The 22,416-nt window shown below is 43.8% G+C and overlaps 1 protein-coding gene across 1 annotated transcript in view; it reads right to left on the bottom strand.

The window, feature by feature from the left end:
• The window catches only part of LOC140206005 (protein Niban 1-like), a 137,070-nt gene extending 115,631 nt beyond the window's left edge, over positions 1–21,439 (bottom strand). Inside the window, exon 1 of the mRNA XM_072274010.1 lies at positions 21,134–21,439. Within this exon, the coding sequence (XP_072130111.1) occupies positions 21,134–21,185 (52 nt within the window). The 5' untranslated portion in view covers positions 21,186–21,439. The remainder of the gene's footprint in view (positions 1–21,133) is intronic.
• Between the last annotated feature and the right edge of the window lie 977 nt (positions 21,440–22,416).

Here is a 22,416-nt window from a genome sequence, read left to right as displayed (position 1 = left end):
AACACTACAGCACAGAAACAGGCCACCCGGCCCATTGAGTCCATGCCAAGCCATTAATCTGCTCACTCCCGTCGACCTGCATTGTCCTCCCATCCATGTAACTATCCAAATTTCTCTTAAATATTGAAATCGACCCCACATCCACCACCTCCACTGGTAGCTTGTTCCACACTCTCACTGAGTGAAGAAGTTCCTTCTCAGGTTTCCCTTAAATATTTCACCTTTCACCCTTAACTCATAACCTCTAGTTCTAGTTTTACCCAACCTCAATGGAAAAAAGCCTGCTTGTATTTATCCTATTCATAAACCTCATCATTTTGTATACCTCGAACAAATTTCCCCTCAATCTTCTATGTTCTATACAAACAAGTCCTAACCAATTCAACCTTTCCCTATAACTCAGGTCTTCAAGTCCTGGCAAGATCTTTGTAATTTTTTCTGTATTCTTTCAATCTTATTTACATCATTCCTGTAGGTAGATGGCTAAAATTGCATGCAATACTTCAAATTAGGCCTTGCAAAAGTCTTATACTATTTCAACATAACATCCCAACTCTTGTATTCAATACATTGATTTATGAAAGCCAGTGTGCCAAAAACATTCTTTATGACCATATCTACCTATGACACCACTTTCAAGGAATTATGGACGTGTATTCCCAGATTCCTCTGTTACACCACATTCCTCAGTGCCTTACCATTTACCATGTAAGATCTACCCTGGTTGATCCTCCTGAAGTGCAACACCTCACACTTGGCTGCATTAAGTTCCATCTGCCAGTTTTTCAGCCCATTTTTTTCAGCTGATCTAGATCCTGCTGCAAGCTTTGATAGTCTTCCTTGCTACACACTACACCTTAAATCTTGGTATCATCCGTAAATTTGCTGAACCAGTTTAAAGATGACAAACAACAGTAGACCCAGCACTGATCCCTGCAGCACACCACTAGTCACAGGCTTCCAGTCAGAGGGATAACCATCTACAACTACTCTCTGGCTTCTTCCATGATGCCAATATCCAATCAAATACACTACCTAATATTGAATGCCAAGCGACTGAACCTTCTGGACCAAGCTCCCTTGCAGGACATTTTCAAAGATCTTGCTAAAGTCCACATAGACAATGTCGTCTTGCCTTCATCAATTTTCCTGGTAACTTGTTCAAAAGAACTCTATAGGACATGACTTATCATACACAAAGCCATTCTGACAATCCCTAATCAGTCCCTATCTATCAAAATACTTATATATCCGGTCCCTCAGAATACCTTCCAACAACTGATGTCAGGCTAACCAGCTGAAAATTTCCTGGCTTATTCATAGAGGCTTTCTTAAACAACGAAACAACACTAGTTACCCTTGATCTTCTGGCACCTCACCTGTGGCTAACGATGATATAAATGTCTCTTCTGGAGCCCCTGCAATTTCTGCACTAGTCTCCCACAGGGTCCAAGGGAACAATTTGTCAGGACCTGGAGATTTATCCACCCTAATTTACATCAAGATAGCAAATATCTCCTCCTGTGTAAACGAGACAGGGTCCATAACCTTGCTATTGCATTGCCTCACATCTATAAAATCTGTGTCCATCTCCCAAGAAAATACAGATGCAAAAAATCCATTTAAGATCTCCCCCATCTGTTTTGGCTCCACACATGGATTACCATTCTGATCTTCAAGAGGACCAATTTTGTCCCTTACAATGCTTTTGCTCTTAACATATCTGTAGGATTCTCCTTCACTCTGTCTGATTAAGCAGTCTCATGTCTTGGTTTAGAAAAATAGAAACATAGAAAACCTGCAGCACAATATAGGCCCTTCGGCCCACAAAGCTGTGTCGAACATGTCCTGACCTTAGAAATTATCTAGGGTTACCCATAGCCCTCTATTTTTCTGAGGTACATGTACTTGTCCAGAAGTCTCTTAAAAGACCCTATCGTCTCTGCCTCCACCACCATCACTGGCAGCCCATTCCACACACTCACCACTCTCTGTGTAAAAAAACTTACGCCTGACATCTCTTTTGTACCTACTTCCAAGCACCTTAAAACTGTGCCCTGTCATGCTAGCCATTTCAGCCCTGGGATAAAGCCTCTGACTATCCACACGATCAATGCCTCTCATCATCTTATACACCTCTGTCAGGTCAACTCTCATCCTCCGTCGCTCCAAGGAAAAAAGGCCAAGTTCACTCAACTTGTTCTCATAAGGCATGCTCCCCAATCCAGGCAACATCCTTGTAAATCTCCTCTGCACCCTTTCTATGGTTTCCACGTCCTTCTTGGAGTAAGGCAACCAGAATTGAGCACAGTACTCCAAGTGGGGTCTGACCAGGGTCCTATGTAGCTGCAACATTACCTCTCGGCTCCTAAACTCAATCCCACAATTGATGAAGGCCAATGCACCGTATGCTTTCTTAACTACAGAGTCAAATTGCACAGCAGCTTTGAGTGTTTTATGGACTCGGACCCCAAGATCCCTCTGATCCCCCACACTGTCAAGATTCGTACCATTAATACTATATTCTGCCATCATATTTGTGGTGGCGCATGGCCAAGTGGATAAGGCGTTCGTCTAGTGATCTGAAGGTCGCTAGTTCAAGCCTCAGCTCAGACAGTGTGTTGTGTCCTTGAGCAAGGCACTTAACCACACATTGCTCTGCGACGACACCGGTGCCAAGCTGTATGGATCCTAATACCCTTCCCTTGGACAACATCGGTGGTGTGGAGAGGGGAGACTTGCAGCATGGGCAACTGCCAGTCTTCCATACAACCTTGCCCAGGCCTGCACCCTGGAAAGCTTCCAAGGCGCAAATCCATGGTCTCAGAAGACTAACGGATGCCTATATATATGTCATCATATTTAACCTACCAAAATGAACCACCTCACACTTATCTGGGTTGATCTCCATCTGCCACTTCTCAGCCCAGTTTTGCATTCTATCAATGTCCCACTGTAACCTCTGACAGCCCTCCACACTATCCACAACACCCCCAACCTTTGTGTCATCAGCAAATTTATTAACCCATCCCTCCACTTCCTCATCCAGGTCATTTATAAACATCACGAAGAGTAGGGGTCCCAGAACAGAACCCTCAGGCACACCACTGGTGACCGATCTCCATGCAGGATATGACCTATCTACAACCACCCTTTGCCTTCTGGGGCAAGCCAGTTCTGGATCCACAAAGCAATGTCCCCTTGGATCCCATACCTCCTTACTTTCTCAATAAGCCTTGCATGGGATACCTTGTCAAATGTCTTGATGAAATCCATATACACTACATCTACTGCTCTACCTTCATCAATGTGTTTAGTCACATCCTCAAAAAATTCAGTCAGGCTCGTAAGGTATGACCTGCCTTTGACAAAGCCATGCTGACTATTCCTAATCATATTATGCCTCTCCAAATGTTCATAAATCTTGCCTCTCAGGATCTTCTCCATCAACTTACCAACCACTGAGGTAAGACTCACTGGTCCATAATTTCCTGGGCTATCTCTACTCTCTTTCTTGAACAAGGTAACAACATCCACAACCCTCCAATCCTCCGGAACCTCTGCTGTCCCCATTGCTAATGTAAAGATCATCACGAGAGGCTCAGCAATCTAGCCCTCCTGATTACCTTTTTAAGCATTCTCTTGCATTTCTTAGACCTCTCAAGTACCTCATTTGTTCCTGCCTGCCTATTCTTGCTATGCAATTCCTTTCTTTTCTTAACCAGAACCTCAAAATCTCTTGAAAACCAAGGTTCTGTAAACCTGTTATCCTTGCCTTTTATTCCAACAGGAACATACAAACTCTGTACTCTCAAAATTTCAATTTTGAAGGCTTCCCACCTACCAAGTACACCTTTGCCAGAAAATAATCTGTCCCAAACCACATTTGCCAGATCCTTTCTGATACCATCAAAACTGGCTTTTGTCCAATTCAAAATCTGAACCAGAGGACCAGACCTATCCTTTCCCATAATTACCTTGAAACTAATGGCATTATGAACACTAGATGCAAAGTGTTCCCCTAGACAAACCCCTACCTCCCTGCCTGTCTCTTTTCCTTACAGGAGAACTAGTATCATACTCTCTCTAGTTGTGACTTCTATGTACTGATTAAAGAAACTTTCCTGAACACATCTGACAAACTCTTTCCCATCCAGCCATTTTACAGTATGGGAGTCTCAGTCAAGATGTGGAAAGTTAAAATCACCTGCTATCACAACCTTATGTTTCTTGAAACAGTCTGCGATCTCTCTACAAATTTGCTCCTCTAAGTCCCACTCACTGTTGCGTGGTCTATAATATAATCCCATTAATGTGGTCATACCATTTTCATTCTTCAGTTCTACCCATAAGGCCTCACCAGATAAGCCCTCCAGTCTGTCCTATCTGAGCACTGCCATGACTTTCTCCCGAATGCCTCTTCTCCCCGTTTAACCCCTCTTGCTCCATCACATCTAACACATGGAATTCTGGAGCATTGAGCTGCTAGTCTTGTTTCCCCCCCCCCACCCCCATAACCAAGTCTCAGTAAGGGCTACAATGTCATAATTCCATGTGCTGATCCATGCCCACAGCTCGTCTGCCTTTCCTACAATACTTCTTGAATTGAAATATACGCAGCTCAGAATATTAGTTGCACCATGCTCGACCCGTTTGATTCCTGTTACGCAGGCTAAACAACATCTTTCTCCACAATCACTCCACTATCTATTCCAGTGCTCTGGTTCCTAACACCCTGCAAACACCACCGCTCCCCCCTCACACCCCCTGTAGCACTATATCAAACCTTCCCAGTAGGTTATTAGTCTCCTTCCAGTTTAGGTGCAAACTGTCCCTTCTGTAGGGGTTCCACCTTCACTGGAAGAGAGCCCAATGATCCAAAAATCTGAAGCCCTCCCTCCTACACCAACTCCTTTGTCACATGTTAAACTGTATAATCTTCCTATTTCTGGCCTCACTAGCACTTGGCATGGGTAACATGAAATTACAACCCTGAAGGTCCTGTACTTTAACTTAGCACCTAACTCCCTGAACTCACTTTTTAGGACCTCATCACCTATCCTACCCATGTTGTTTGGTACCTACATGGACCATGAGCTCTGGCTGCTCACCCTCCCACTTAAGAATGTTGTGGATCTGAGATGTCCCTGACCCTGGCACCCAGGAAACAACAAACCATTCAGGAATCTCATTCCACTCTACAGAACTTTCTCTCGGTTCCACTAACTAACGAATCTCCTATCACTACAGCTCGCCTCTTCTCCCCACTTCTCTTCTGAGCCACAGAGACAGACTCAGTGACAGAGATCTGACTGTTGTGGCTTTCATCTACCAGGTCATTCCATCAAACATTATCTAAAGTTTATTCCTGCCTCCCCTCCTGTTGGTCAGTGTCCAGCATCAAGTTAGAGAAATACAAACAATTGCAAACATGTTTACAGCTCATTGAAATAGATCAGTATAGCACAGAAACAGGGTCTCCAGCCCATGGTGTCTGTGCCGACCATAGTGCAAATTTAATACACAGATCTGCTTGCATGTGGTCATCATCCCTCAATCCCCTGCTTGTTCATGTGTCTGACTAAATGTCTTCGAAAGGCACCTTTCTCCACCACCACCCTTGGTACTAAATTCTGGTAGATGTTTTTTAAACATTCCCCCTCTCATCTTAAAGCTATGCACTCATATCTGACATATCTATACTGGAATAAAAAGATCCTAAATTACTATCTTGTGTATGTCTCTCATAATTTTGTACATTCTGAAACTCCAGAAAAAAATAAGTTTGTTCAATCCCTCTTTATAGGTAATATTCTCTAACCCAGGCAACATCCTGGTAAACCTCTAGGCACCCTATGCAAAGCCTCCAGATCCTTCCAGTAATACAGAAATGGGAACTGGTCACCATATTTGAAACGTGGACTAACTAAAGTTTTACACAGCTGCAACATAACTTCCTAACTTTTAAACTCAACATCCCAACAATGGAGACAAGCATGCCATATGCCTTCTTTGCCACCCTATCGATTTGTATTGCCATTTTCAGGGACACCATCAGACGTAAGAGCAGAGTTAAGCCATTCAGCCCATCGAGTCTGCTCCACCATTTCATCATGGCTGATACCGGATCCCATTCAACCCCATACCATATACCTTGATGCCCCGACCAATCAGGAATCTATCAACTTCTGCTTTAAATATACCCAATATTGGCTTCAACTGCAGTCTGTGGCAGAGCATTCCACAGATTCACCACTCTTTGACTGAAAGAATTCCTCCTTACTTCTGTTCTAAAAGGTCAACCCTTAATTTTGAGGCTGTGCCCTCTAGTTCTGCACACCCCACCATAGGAAACATCATCTCCACATCCGCGTTATCTAGTCCTTTCAACATTTGGTAGGTTTCAATGAGTTCCCCACGCATTCTCCTAAATTCCAGTGAGTACAGGCCCAAAGCTGCCAAACGCTCCTCATATGTTAACCCTTTCACTCCCAGAATCATACAGGAGTTATAGACTTACACCTAAGGTCCCTCTGTACATCAATTTTCTTTAGGATCTTGTCATTTAATGTATGTTTTCCTTTTACATCTCACTTTGCGAAGTGCAACATCTTGCACATGTCTGGATAAAACTCCTCCCATTTATTTGCCCCATTTGCAACCAATCTATATCCTGCTCAATCCTTTGACAACATTCATCACGGTCCATTACTGCACCGATATTCGTGTCATTTGCAAACATACTAATTAGTTGATTTTTGTCTAAATCATTTTTATACGTTACAAACAACTGAGGTCCCAACACCGATCCTTGTAGAACACTGCTGGTTACAGACCGCTGGTCAAAGAACTCTCTTCACCACTACTCTCTCGAAATCATTTGAAGATAGTATTTTTAAACATGATTTTATTATGATCATTGTACTTGTAGTTTTATGGAGTACGATTTAGGAATTTAAGAAGAAATTCTGGACTTAAGCAACAATTTTTCAGTCAACTACACAAGCTTCAGTAGCTGATGTTTCTGTCTATGTCACAGCTTCTGCCAAAGACAATTTCATCTGTGTTTAAATATATCTGGTAATTGGAAGTATTTCAAGGCAATTGAAATAGATTTAAGTAAATAATATTTTAAAATTAAAAGGTCGTAAATATTTTTAAACACATTCAACAGACATTATTCATTTTAATTTTAAAAGGCCAAATCACCTATTTTCAACATTCTGATCTGTAAATTCACATTAGAAATCTCAATCAATGCTAACATAAAACTCATGAACCAGATACAAAGACTATCTGGTCACTCAGCAAAGCATGTCAGCGCTGTCTCTCTGGAATCAGTGATGACCAACAGTGGAGAGGAAGGTCAGGTCACCAGTATCTCACCTTCAGCCCATTACATATTTCATTGCTGACTCAAACAGTATTGTCAGCTGACAGTTCTCTCCAAAACCACTGGTTGTAGTGGAGTGTCATCTGAGCCATTGACATAAGGGTAGATAGTGATTTGCTTAATGTCTGATAGTTTCAAAGCAAAGGTCACATTACACAACCCACCGTTTGAGACTAGCTCCTTGCAGATAGCAGTATATTCACCTCCAACATTTCTGATGAATTTTGCTGTCAGCCAGTAAAACTCTCTGATACATGCAGTAAATTTGACAAGCATCAGCATAAAAAAAGTCACAAGTGCGGGCATTTCTCCAAACGTTTAAAAGAGTAAGGAAGTACGAGAGACCCAAGGTCACGAACTTATCAATCACCCCTGGTACTTTACAATGTGAATTGCTTCTGCTAACTTGGCTCAGATATTACCAGCTTAACACATCTTGCTGTGAAATGGAATGTTGGTGGCAAAACCCCAGTCACCGTTGGCAAGCTTATTACATACATCTGGAACAATAAATTATCAAACTGATCAATGTGCAAAGACCAGACTCATGTCTGTATCATCTTAAGACTGTAAAAGCAGTGTTACATTTCAAATTCAATGCAAATGGAGTCATTTTGCGGTATTATTAAGAACCTCAGTGCAATAAATTACTTCACATCATCCATTAAGATCTCAGATATCCTTATACATTTATGAAGTCTGCTGATCTCCTCATATAAACAGCATGAGCTATTAGAAAATAATTATCAAAGAGCTGTGCCTGTTATCTTTGGTGTCAACATTTATTTTCTCCATATATGAAAATGAAATTGCAGAGAACACACTGACATCCGTTGAAAATAATAGCTCTGTTCATCTTCCCTGACAACCATATCTATTTTGGAGATTAGTATGTTTCATTCAACAGAATGATATTCTGTTATACTTTTCAGTTGTACTTTTTGAGGAATAGAAAGTAGTTACTTTGCAACTAACCACATCTGCTAAAATGGTTGTATCATTAGTTTTCTTAAATTAGAGGCTTATGTCACAGTGATAATTGTGAATATTGTATTTCTCACATCATTAAAATACCATACATTATACAACTTTGTTTCCTAATATTTTGCCTATATATTAAGGGAAAATGGATGAATAGTTGAAAATCCTGTATAATTTGTGATGAGCAACTTAAACTAAAGGATATTAAACATCTGAATTAATTCTCCTATTTTATAACATTGACAATCCTGTACATAGACAAATGGAACTCAATAATTGTTCCAGTGCAAAGAAAAAACAGGCGCAAAAGAATAAAAAGGGAGTTAGTGGACATGTGAGTGAGAGTATGTTGAAGGGCCAGCAGGAAATAGGGAATGGGGCTTATGGAGGTTTTGACAGTCAGTCCTTCTGGACCGATGCTGACTTGCTTCCACGGTGGTTTCTAAGGTGACAAGTGAAGGGAGCATAGAAACCCCAGACTACTCCACAGATGGTGCAGGCATTGGCTGACAGGGCAGTCAGTAGGTGGGAGCCACTGGGTGTCCATGACACATGGACTTTCAGTCCCTCCAAATGCTCTACGTAGACCAGGCATTCCCTAGGGTCAGTGGGATGTTACATTTCTTCAAGGAATCTCTGAGTATATCCTTGAACATTTCCCTCTACCCACCTGCCAAATTCTCCCTGTGATAGAACTTGGAATAGAAGATGTGTGTTCCGGTATAGTTACTGGGGATGTTGGTCTGGGACAGCACATTCAAGAAATTCTAGTGAACTTCAAAGACATTGAGGGTGCAGCATTGGTGGTACATTTCCAGTGCTTTGAGGTGCTGGTGCATGTAAATCAGATCATAGAGGCATGTGGAGGGCAGTGATCGCCAGGCATTTGTATTTGTGGCAGGTCTGAAGTCATGATCTTCAAATACCCTCTTCTTCAAGAGACTATCGATGTCTGCCCTTGTTTACTCTTGGCCTGAGAGTTGGGACGTGGTCCAGGATTTCCAAGGACTCACCATAAATCTTTCTACTGTTATAGGGCAGAGAGCTGCAGCAAGGGCAGATTGGCAGGGAACTTCCCTCTCGTATGCTTCAGTAAAAGTACTGATGATGGCTTGGAGCTCGGACTTGAGTGTGCAAAAATGTGAGTGTTAGCTACATGCACCAGCTTGACTACAGAGATTTGGGTGGCCTTGTTTCTGAAGTAGAGTCAGCAGTTGTTAAACAGCTTCCCATCAGCTCAGAACACTGGCTGTGAAATTTATTGATGAGATGCAACATTCTGTCAAAAAAGATCAAGAGCAATTACTTGGCCTTTCTTGACTTTGGTCCTCCCTGAGAATGGTTCAATCATTAACCTGTTGGTCAATACCTGGTTGGCATGCCATTGGGTTTAGGTATGCACCGGGAGCCAGGATCGGGAGCATGTGCCAAAGTGTGGATATGTATAGAAGTGTGGCAGGAGTTGGGTTCAAGGATAGAGTAAGATGTCTGTCTGCAGTAATAGATGTCAGTGTTTAGTATGCAGACAGAGAAAGGAGTCATGGACATGGCTGGAGCTAGAAAGTGGAAATGAGTCCTTATTCATAGTTACACTTGGAAACTGTAGTAAGGAAGCTGGGAGGGAATCAGTGGCCCAAAGGTCCCTGAGTTTGAGAACCCACGTTGGTATATGTGTAGGAGCAAGCATGTCCATGCCAGACATGATTTATACATGCATACATTAAACTGTGAGCATTAATACTCATTCAGCAGAGCCTGGTCTCCAGTCAATTTGGGCTCCCTTGCCAATTTATCAAGACCTTGCTCTAAGTGGCAGTCAGTACGCAACTGCTACTCTATGTTAAAAGAACCACCCACAGGCATTTGCCATCCCATAGCTTGAAACTGAGATCTGGAATGTCAGAACCCTCATAAGGAAACTCAACAGTAATAAATCTGAACACCACTCTACAATCCAACTTGGGAAGTCAAACTCACTGACATGAATATTGCTGTACCTGATGAAACAAGATAGGAATGAGATGGCCAGTTGAAAGAATAAGGCAGCAGGCAAACCTTCTTCTGCAGAGCCAGACAGGAAGAAGAATGTCATCTTCACAGAATAAACATTGCCATCAAAAATAATGAGGTCCAGTATCTCAGTGACTCGTCCAAGTCCAAGGAGGACTTCTTCTTCAATCTTGAGAGCACACTGATCCAAATCCCAAAGACAGACAGATTGTTCCACCTGTATGACTTCAGTGCCTGCATGCAAAGGGAGTCATCACACTGGCAAGGTGTGATTGACATGGAAAGAGTGGGGAGGGGTATCTCCAAAGGATTCTTCTCTTTAGAAAATTCATCAATAAGACAAACACAAGATATCATGGCAACACCTCCACCTCCTTCCATGTATTGGCACCTGTTGGTTTCAGTCACAAAGGGATTGGTCTGTTGAGAGCTGCCATAGATCCAGTGGGTCAAATGGGCCTATCTGAATTGTAATTACTGCTCTTCCCTAATTATTTGGTGGATAAATCAGAGCCCAATGTGAATCTATGTCGGACAGATGAAAATCCAAAATCTGTTTTTCTAATCTGTCCTTTTGGCCATTGCTGGTCTCTCAAAATTTAACCCCAGTTTCTTGAAGCGTCATGGTCTCCTCATTACATAATCCCTTCTTCAACATAACTGATCAGACTGCAGAGTTACAGCACAGAATTTCAGAGTGCAGAAGTAAATTCGTTGTACCCACTGAAGCGCTTTTTAAAAGCTACCAATTAGTCACAGAGTTCCTGCTTCTCCTTTGTTCAGCAAAGTCATTATTCTACACCTATACTTCAATATCTTCTTAAGCCACGCGATATAAGACCACAAGACAAAGGAGCAGAGTTAGGCATTCGACCCATTGAGCATACTTCATCATTCCACCACGGCTGATTTATTATCCCATTCATCCTCATTCTCCTGTCTTCTTTCCATAACCTTTGATGCCCTGACTAATCAAGAACCGATCAAACTCTGCTTTAAATATACTCAGTAACATGGCATCCACAGCTCCCTGTGGCAATGAATTTCACAGATTCACTACCCTCTGGCAAAAGAATTCTTCCTCATCTCTGTTCCAGTCTGAGGCTCTGACCTCTGATCTTAGACTGAGCCACTATTGGAAACATCCTCCCGACATCTGCTCTATCCGGACCTATTAATATTCAATAGGTTTCAATGAGGTCCCCCGTCATTCTTCTAAACTCCAGCAGGTACGAGCCTGAAGTCAACAAACACGCCTCATTTGTTAACCCTTTCATTCCCAGAATCACTCTCAAGAATTTCCTCTGGACCCTCTCCTATGCCACCACATCTTTTCTAAGATAAGGGGCCCAAAACCGCTCACAATACTCCAAGTGCAGACTGACTTTATAAAGCCTCAGCATCACATCCTTGCTCTTATATTCTAGGCAACACTTACAGTACGCTGGAGGAACTCAGCAGGTTAGGCAGCATCAGTGGAGACGATGAGTCGACGTTTCGGGCCAGAACCCTTCGTCAGGACTGAAGAATGAAGGCGGGGGAAGGATCTGAAGAATGCTTGTAGGTTTGGTTGAAAGACCAGTAATTTGAAAGACAAAGGGGTGGGGGAGGGGAAGCATCGATGTCATAAGCAGGAAAACAATGAGTAGTAGAAGGAGGCGGAACCATGAGGGAGGTTAGAGGCAGCTGGGGGAGGGGGCAGAGTGAAATAGGGATAGAGGGGGAAGGAATTACCGGAAGTTGGAGAATTCTATGTTCATACCAAGGGGCTGGAGACTACCTAGACGGTATATGAAGTGTTACTCCTCCAACCTGAGTTTAGCCTCATCATGGCAGTAGAGGAGGCCATGTATGGACATATCTGAAGGGGAATGGGAAGCAGAGTTGAAGTGGGTGGCTTCCGGGAGATCCTGTCTGTTGTGGCGGACGGAGTGGAGGTGCTTGACGAAGCGGTCCCCCAATCTACGTCGGGTTTCACCGATGTAGAGGAGGCAATAGATGACCCCAACAGATTCACAAGTGAAGTGTTGCCTCACCTGGAAGGATTGTTTGGGGTCCTGAATGGTGGCAAGAGAGGAGGTGTAGGGACTGGCGTAGCACTTACGCTTACAGGGATAAGTGCCGGGTGGGAGATCCGTGGGGATGGACATGCGGATAAGGGAGTTGCGGAGGGACCGATCCTTGCGGAAAGTGGAGAGGGGTGGAGAGGGAAAGATGTGCTTAGTGGTGGGGTCCTGTTGAAGGTGGCGGAAGCTGCAGAGGATAATATGCTGGATCCGGAGGCTGGTGGGATGGTAGGTAAGGACAAGGGGAACTCTGTCCCTGTTGTGGTGGCGGGAGGATGGGGTGAGGGCTGAAGTGCGGGAAATGGAGGAGATGCGAGTGAGGGCATCATTGATGACGGTAGAAGGGAAACCACGATCCTTAAAGAAAGAGGACATTTGAGATGTCCTGGAACGGAAAGCCTCATCCTCGGAGCAGATGTGGCGGAGACAGAGGAACTAGGAATAGGGAATGGCGTTTTTGCATGTGGTGGGGTGGGAAAAGGTATAGTCGAGGTAGTTATGAGAGTCAGTGGGCTTGTAGAAGATGTTAGTGGACAGTCTGTCTCCAGAGATGGAGACCGAGACATCGAGAAAGGGGAGAGAAGTGTCCAAGATAGACCAAGTGAATTTGAGTGCTGGGTGGAAGTTTGAAGTAAAGTCGATGAAATTGACGAGCTCAGCATGGGTGCAGGAAGCAGCACCAATGTAGTCGTCAATGTACCAAAGGAAAAGTTGGGGAGCAGTACCAGAATAGGTTTGGAGCACAGACTGTTCCACATAACCAACGAAGAGACAGGCATAGCTGGGTCCCATGCGAGTTCTTATATTCTAGTCCTCTTGAAATAATTGCTAACATTGCAAATGCCTTGCATACCACCAACTCAACCTGCAAGTCAATCATTAAGGAATCCAGCACAAGTACTGCTAAGTCCCTTTGCACCTCTGCTCTTTGAATTTTCTCTCCATTTAGAAAATAGTCTACGCCTTTATTCCCTCTACCGAAGTGCATGACCAGACAATTCCCTACACTATATTCCATCTGCCACTTTGCTCATTCTCCCAATCTGTCCAAGCCCTTCTGCAAATTCCTTGCTTCCTCAGCACTACTTGCCCATCCACCTATCTTCCTGTTGTCCGCAAACTTGGCGACAAAGCTATCAATTCCGTCATCCCAGTCATTCACATATATAACATCAACCCCTGCAAAACACCATGAGTCACCGGCAGCCAACCAGAAAAGGCTCCCTTTATTCCCACCCTTTGCCTCCTGCCAGTCAGCTAATCTTCTAACCATGCTACTATCTTTCCTGTAATATCACGGGCTCTTATCTTGCTGAGCAACCTCACATGCAGCACTTTGTCACAGGACTTCTGAAAATCAAGTAAGCAGCATCCACTGACTCTCCTTTGTTTATCCTGCCTGTTATTTGCTCAGAGAATTCCAACAGATTTGTCAGGGAATATCATCCCTTAAGAAAACCATGCTGACTTTGGCCTATTTTATCATGTACCTCGAAGTACCCCTAAACCATATCCATAATAATGGATTCCAGCAACTTTCCAACCACTAAAGTCAGGCTAATTAGCCCATAATTTCTTTTCCTCTGCCTCACTTCCTTCATAAAGAATGGAGTGACATTTGCAACTTTCCTGTCCTCCAGAACCATTCCAGAATCTGGTTATTCTTGAAAGATCTTTACTAATATCTCAATAATCTCTTCAGCTACCTCTTTCAGAACCTTGGGGGGCACACCATCTGGTCTAGGTGATTTATCTACCTTCAGACCTTTCATCTTCCCAAGTACCTTCTCCTTAGTAATAGCAACAACATTCACTTCTGCCCCTGATGCTCTCAAAATTTTGACATCGTGCTTGTGTCTTCCGTCATGAAGGCTGCTGTAAAATACATTAATTTCATTCACCATTTCATTGTCTCCCATTGTTACCTCTCCAGCATCATTTTCTAGTGGTCCAATGTCCACTCTCACCTCACTTTTACTCTGTATATATATGAAAAATCTTTTGATATCCTCCTTGATATTATTGGATTATTTATCTTCATATATGGTGTTGGCGCATGGCCAAGTGGTTAAGGCGTTCGTCTAGTGATTTGAAGGTCGCTAGTTCGAGCCTTGGCTGAGGCAATGTGTGAGTCCTTGAGCAAGGCACTTAACCACACATTGCTCTGCGATGACACTGTTGCCAAGCTGTATGGGTCCTAATGCCCTTCCCTTGGACAACGTCGGTGGCGTGGAGAGGGGAGACTTGCAGTATGGGCAACTGCTGGTTCCATACAACCTTACCCAGGTCTGCGCCCCGGAAACCTTCCAAGGCGCAAATCCATGGTCTCATGAGACTAACGGATGCCTATAAATCTTCATATTCCATCTTTCCTTCTGTTTGTATAACTGTGCACTTGTAGTGCTACTGTAACACTGCAATTTCCTTTGGGATCAATGAAGTATCTACCCATTTACTTTTTCTCCTTCTGGCCTTTTTATTTATCTTCCATTGGTTTTTAATACTTTATACTTTATACTTTATAGTCACCAAACAATTAGTACTAGAACGTACAATCATCACAGCAATATTTGATTCTGCACTTCACACTCCCACTATCATAACTTCCTAATCCTCTAACTAACAACTAATTTTTGTCATATTGTAAGTCCTCCCCTTTGTTTTTATGCTGTCTTTGACTTCCCTTGTCAGCATATATGCCTCGTCCTCCCTTAAGAATACATCTTCATCTTTGGAATGTATCTATCCTACACCTTCCAAATTGCTCCCAAAAAATACTAGCCATTGTTGTTCTGCTGTCATCCATGCTTGTGCCCCCTTCCAATCAACTTTGATCAGCTCCCCTCTTATGCCTCTGTAATTCCCTTTACTCAACTGTAATACTGATACATCTAACTTTACCTTCTCCCTCTGAAATTGCAGGGTGAATTGTATCATATTATGATCACTGGCTCCAAAGGGTTCCTTTACCTTAAGCTCCTTAATCAAATCACCAAATCATTAAACAACATCAAATCCAGAAATGCCTTTCTCCTAATGGGCTCAACCACAAGCTTCTCTGTAAAGCCATCTCGATGACATTCTACACATTCCCTCTCTTGGGATACTGCACCAACCTGTTTTTCCCAATTTACCTGCATATTGAAATCACTCATTACTATCATAACATTGCCCTTTTTACATACTTTTTCTATCTCCTGTTGTAATTTGGATCCCACGTCCCGGCAACTATTTGGAGGCCTGTATAAAAATCCCATCAAAGTCTTTTTACACTTGCAGTTTCTTAACTTTGCCCCCAAGTATTCTATTCTATTTGGGCTGGCTGGTGGTGTAGTGGCATCAGCACTGGACTTCAAGGCAGATGGTCCTGAGTTCAAACTCAGCCAGGTCCCAACCCGGGCAGCAGCCATCTACTTCCATATCTTGCCATGAAAACCCTATGGACCCTATGATCCATGAGGTCAGAAAGAGTCGGACTTGATTTAATGACTGATAAATTCCATATCTTCAGATTCTCTGTCACCTCTTTCTAAGCATTTGATTTCATTTTTTACCAACAGAGCCACCCACCCCCTCTGCTTACCTGCCTGCCCTTTTGATACAATGTGTATCCTTGGATGCCAAACTCCCAACTATTACCTTCTTTCAGCTATATCCCAGTGGTATCTGCCAATCTCTAATTTTGATACTAGATCACCTACCTTATTCCATATACTGTGTGCATTCAAATATTACACCTTCAGTCCTGTATTCATCACCCTTTTTGATTTTGCCCCCATGCTACACTTAATCTCATCCCACTGACTGCAATTTTAGCCTATCATCTGCCTGTCCTGCCCCACAGTCTCAGTGCACACTGCATCTACTTGTTTGTCCATTGCCCTATCCTCAGTCCTATCATTCTGGTTTTCACCTCCGCTGCCAAATTAGTTTAAACCCTCCCCTATAGCTCTAGCAAATCTACTCTCAAGGATGTTGTTCCCACTCAGGTTCAGGTGTAACCCACCCTTTTTGTACACATCATACCTTCCCCAAAAGAGAGCCCAATGATCCAAAGTTCTGAAACCCTGCCCCCACACCAACTCCTCAGCAATGGATTCATCCTGTTCTGACCCTCACTGGTGCATGGCACAGGCAGCAATCCAGAGATTATTACACTGGACGACCTACTTTTTAGCTTCCTGCCCAACTTCCTATATTCTCTCTTCAGGGCCTCTTCCCATTTCCTGCCTATGTTGTTGGTACCAATATGTAGCACGACTTCTGGCTGTTGGCTCTCCCCCTTTAGAAAGCTGTGGACCCAATCCAAGACTCCCCTGGCACCTGGGAAGCAAAAATACCATTCAGGTATCTTTATCATGTCCATTGAATCTCCTGTCTGCTCCCCTAACTATGGAATCCCCTATCACTACTACACTCCTCTCCTGTCATCTCCCCCCCCCTCACCCAACAGTATCCAAAGTAGTATATTTATTATTGAGGGGAAGGCCACAGGGATACTCTGCACTAGCTGCCTATTCCCTTTCCCTGTCCTGACAGTCACCAAGTACCTGCATCCTGCAACTTGGATGTGGTTACCTCTTATCTGTAGCTCCCATCTATCACCTCCTCATTCTCCAGGATGAGCTGAAGGTCATCCAGCTGCAGCTCCAGTGCCTCAACATGGTTTCTGAGATGCTGTGGCTTGGTTCACTTTGTGCAGGGGTAGTTATCAGGGAGACTGGAGGTCTTCCAAAGTTTCCAGATCTCACACAAGGAACATACCACTAATTCTGAACCCATTCTCAGTGCACTAGCTATCTGCTAACAGAGAAAAAGAACTTACTAGCATCTTATTTAGAACCTCCTCCTGTCCTTGCCCAAGTCTGTTGAGCCAAAGCCCGACTACTCTAGCATTGCCCTCCTCCAACAATGGCCACTCTCGCTGTGAAACGGGGACACTTCTTGTCCCCTTATTAGGGAGAGAGAGCGCCTGTGGTGTGTCGAATACCGGGTAAACAAATAGTCTTTGGGGCACTGCGTCTGTGTCTTTATTGATGCTTTGCTGCATGCTTGAGTGCTCAGTGGGGAGCGCTTATGCTTTTTTGCTGGTGGGGGAGGGGGATTATTGCTTGCTGTTGCTTGTGCATGGGAGGGGGAGCTGGTGGGGTGCTTTGGGGGTTCTAACATTTAACTGTCATTCATTCTTTGGGGCACTCCTCTGTTTTTGTGGATGTTTGTGAAGAAAAAGAATTTCAGGATGTATATTGTATAAATTTCTCTGACATTAAATGTACCCATTGAAGAAGCACAATCAAATAAGGCTCAAAAAGTGGCATTGCTGTGTCATGGCTCCAGGGTTCAGGGTTTAATCCTGACTTCTTTGTGGTGTTTGCTCATTCTCACCCTAACTGTGGGGATTTCTTCCAGGTACTGCAGTTTCCTTCTACCTCCCATAGATGCCTGGCAAGCTAATTAACTACTGTAAACTAACCCTAAGTGGAAGTGGCAGAAGAGTCATGGAGAGATGATGGGCATATGAAATTTAGCCCTGTGAGGGAAACAAGAGGAGAAAGCAATTGATTGGTTTGCTCTGGTGGGAGGTAGTACGGACCTGATAAACCTAATGGCCTTTTCTTGGGTCATAATCATGAATGTAAGCTCTATTGTCCAATGTCCAGCCTGCACCCGGTGGTTCCCTGGTCAATACCTGGTATTGGCTTAGAAGGTTCGGCAGCCTAATTCAGCTGCAAAAAACAACTATTAGGTCCTGTGGAATGAGTCCGCAAATAAGCTTACTGCATTAACAGAGGGGTTGTGTACTAGTCCAATTTTGTCCCCTGGCATACTGGAAATAAAATAGCAGAATAATTCGAATGTCTAGTAGAGTGGAGTTGAGGTGGGTCATAACCTGGTAGATTGCTGATTGTGACCTACACTGATACGGTCTTCCTTCAGCATGCTCACACTGCATGGTGCGCCCATTGGGGGGAAAACATTCGGATGCATTCAAATACTGCATGGATTGGCTGGGAATTGTAGAGTTTAGCAAGCTTTGTTTCTGGGGAGAGAGAATACGTCTCAGAAATATGGAATTCAGACGTCAGTGTATAGAAGAGGGTTTTATAAATGTTTTTCCCAGTTTTGGGCTATAAAGATGCAGAGCGGCAGGAGGGACGGACATTTCGTGCACTGTGCCACTGGGAGTTTGTTTCTCCCTGTGCTTATTCGCGGGGGACATCATCCCAGTTCTGTGAGTTTTGGGATGATAAATCTGGACTGTTACATAAAAAGCGGTTAAGTGTTGATTTAGGCATGAACGGAATAAAAACATTCGATCTCTTTAATAGTTTCAGCGCGATAACATTATTATTGTTGGACATAATGAAGAAATTCCGAAGATACGTTTCTTGATATACCTAATATTCACTCTGCAATTTGAAGGGTCTTGCTACTATCTAACTTTCAGTGATTTTCACAAACAAAGCCAAAAGTGTGAGTGGACACATTGGGCAATCGCGCTGCCCCGTTGGGCTCAGCTAATTTACAACAGACAGAAGGAAGCCTCTCGTCGCCCATTTCTGTAACGTTCAGCGTGTCACCGTCCATGCTTGGGCTGAGATTTACCACTCCACCATTTTACCAGTTACTTCGGGGGAAATTAGGCAAAGGGCATAAAATCATCAGCCCAGAGAAAGGAACCAAACGGCCCCCAAACAAATGCCTACGGCAACTAACCCCTATTGCAGTGGAAAAGTCCAATTTGTTTTTAAACAAGACCTATCCATACACAGTTAGTGACCATTAGTTATAAAGCCAGAGAAAGGCCCAGTAAGGAAACAGACAATTTGGTCAGTGATGGCCGTCAACCATGCATTAATCCCATTGTTGTGCATTCCATTTGTTTGCTTTAACTTGCTTGTTTATCGTGCGGGTTTCCATTTTATTCACATTTTAAAGGTTAACAGAAAAATAAAATTGGAAAGCAGCAATAGTAGAAAATGTGAAATCCTAGACGTGGGCCCCAAGAGAAGACAGCAGCAAACCGCGGATGTAGCCAGCAAAGTAGTCGTGGGACCCCAGCGGCGCAAGGGAAGCCCTCCTGATTAATTAATGCTTTTAAACCAGAATTACAACCGCCACTTTGCTTTCGTCGTTGAGCGCTCCAATTATTATACCCTTACAATGAAGGTAACTGTGTGATTTAATGGGAATTCCCCTGATCTCACGAAACAGGGCAGTGCCGCACACCCACTGAAGCCTGTGCTCTCCGCGCTTTCGATGCCGTAACTGTAAAGGCATTTCCCCCAAATGTTCCAAATGCATCGGCGCTGTTTGCTCCTTCCTTTTGTTGGCTGTTGTTTGTGAAAGCCGCTTCCTGGGCTGCATTTTAAATGCAATGGATTTAGTTCACGAATCAGGCTGCGGCTGCTGACGGAACGGCTGCCACGCCACGTCTCCATCTCCTGAGCGAGAGCGCACTGTCACATTTAACAAACCGATAAATTACGGACTTTAGGGTTGGAATGAGACAAACGCTGCTCTTTTAGTCTGCCGACTAACTTAGAAATGATTCTGCACATTGGTGTAATGACAATTTCTTTTTGCACCATTTATTAAATGTAATTATTTAATATATTTCTTATTGTAATTCATAGTTTGAAAACAAATATGTATTGCAATATACTGCTGCGTTGAAACAACAAATTTCATGATTCTGATTGAACAGACATTGGCAACCTTTGTGCTTGCACCGAAAGCTCTGGCGCTACAGCCACTGAGATCCACACAGATGTAGGTGTCCCGCACCTCCATTGACGTAAACAGCGAATAAATAAAACCATTTAGCAATTCAGCACAACGGTTAAAGTCATGCCTCCGGGGACAGCAACGGCCAGACAGCCCTGAAGTGGCTCCTTTATTCTGATAGGCCACGCGGCACAAGTGTATAGGGAGCACCAATTCCCAGAGGTTCCAAATGTGAAAACATTGCTGCCGCCTCTGTTCCCCAAACGTCCACAGCAACCGCTGCGATTTCAAACTCGACTATACAACCTGTGTACTATTTTCAGCTAGCCGGTACGTGAAAACCGAACATTCAGAGTTTTAATATTTATAGAGAGTAACGGGAGACGTTAATAATTAACCCTTTCATATGTATGAATAAAGTCAAACACTCCTTTCATACTCGAAGCAGGTAGTCCTCGCCCTGGAAAAGATTGCAGATTTAGAAGTTTTTTTTCCGGCAGACATCTTCAACGCGAGTCGGCATGAATCAAGTTTTCCGCTGGAGTTGAGAGTGTGCCATATTTCCCTCCCCACACACAGTCACACCATTCAACTTTCGATCTTTTGCGGCTCTGGGGAGGATAACATTACTGACACAAAGTGTCTGGGTTTCCAAAGTAAGTTGGTCATAACTGGGCATGAATGGATGGCGTATCCACGAAGAGTTGAAGAGACACGCACGCATGCACAAACCCTCCAAGAGACGAGCTGGCAAACAAACCTGTATTACAGTATTCCTACGGATTAGTTTCATTCTTTGTTCATTATTCCACACTAACACAACGTAACACAATTCTCTCGATTTCCACTTGTCAAAGATTAACATCTAACAGTACATCTGGTTGAATTACTTGATAGTTTACTCTTCGCCGCGCTACAACCAGGAAAGTTACCTCTGTAATGAAATCGTCCTTACCTCTGATATAATTGCATTTACTCTCATCCAAGCTGGAGACAGATCCACCCATTATGCCAAGGCTAGAATACCGGCCGGAACGCTGAAAGTAAGCGGGATCTAAACTCTCCGCTGAACCACGCCGGACCGAGACTGTCAACCGCGGAACATACAGCCGAATGCTACCCTGTTCGTTCTGCAATTATAATTAACTTCCTGAGAGAAGTGACCGCCTTCACCCCGCCCCGTTCCTCAGCCAAATCAATTACATTGGCCTAACACAACAAGAATAACTGTCGGCGAATAACTAACAATAACTGAGCGATAGATTGCACAACGTAGTTACATGCCAATAGGTCTGCTGAGCACCAATATCTGTGGTAGGTGTTTTTCCACCCTGCGTCCAAGCAAGCACGCTCCCTGAGTGGAATTTCAATCCAAGTGGTAGGAAGAAGAACTCCGTGGATTTGCCTCACTAACTAGCCCTCATAAATAATTTCGCCACTGATTTAGGATTGTAGGTGGTCAGGGGGGCACAGCATTTAACTTGCCAGTTTTGTAGTTCAAAGGATAAAACAAACTTCCTTGAACTGAGTTCTGCCAAAAAAAATTACAAGTAAACTTCCGAGACAAAATAGACAATTCTATACTTGCTATTGCGCTTAGTTTTGACCTTGGAGGAATCAAACTGGTTTCCACTTCAACCGCTGTTTTGTAACCTCGCCCTGGTTACATCGAACACCCTCCCTCAAATGACAGATCACTACTCCGCCCCACTGAATAGCACTGAATCCGGTTGCGCCAGGCCACTGTGGCACGAGTACGCGTGACTTCCACACGGGTCTTGTGGAGACAAAACTCCAGGCTTTGCCCTGAGCACTCCTTCGATCGTGCGAAATAGGAGAGACTCAGATCTGGCGGATCAACACTGGGCGCCCAAGAGATCCCGTGGACCACCAGCAGCGGCAGGGATGTACACAGTAACCACTGGATCCTTCATATTCCCCACTCTACTGTTATAACCAAACCCGATTCCATCAGCAATGTCGAAAGGCAAGTTGGGAGCGGCACTGGACTCGGATGAAAACCAAGTGTCAACTCGGTGAAGCTGCAGGGCATAGGCACAAAAAGCCCGAACAGCACCAGCACCAGCACCCTGCAACGGCCTAAGCGACCCCACAGCCTGCAAAATAATATTCTAACAAACATGAGGACCCTTCCAGACCTGATGAAGGATTTCGGCCCAAAACATCGACGGTTTACTCTTTTCCACAGATGCTGCCTGACCTGCTGAGTTCCTCCAC

Source organism: Mobula birostris, chromosome 12 (genome assembly GCF_030028105.1).
Source record: "Mobula birostris isolate sMobBir1 chromosome 12, sMobBir1.hap1, whole genome shotgun sequence".
Lineage (NCBI taxonomy): Eukaryota > Metazoa > Chordata > Chondrichthyes > Myliobatiformes > Myliobatidae > Mobula > Mobula birostris.
Note: the sequence above shows the minus strand (reverse complement) of the source record. Positions and strands in the feature narration are given on the sequence as shown.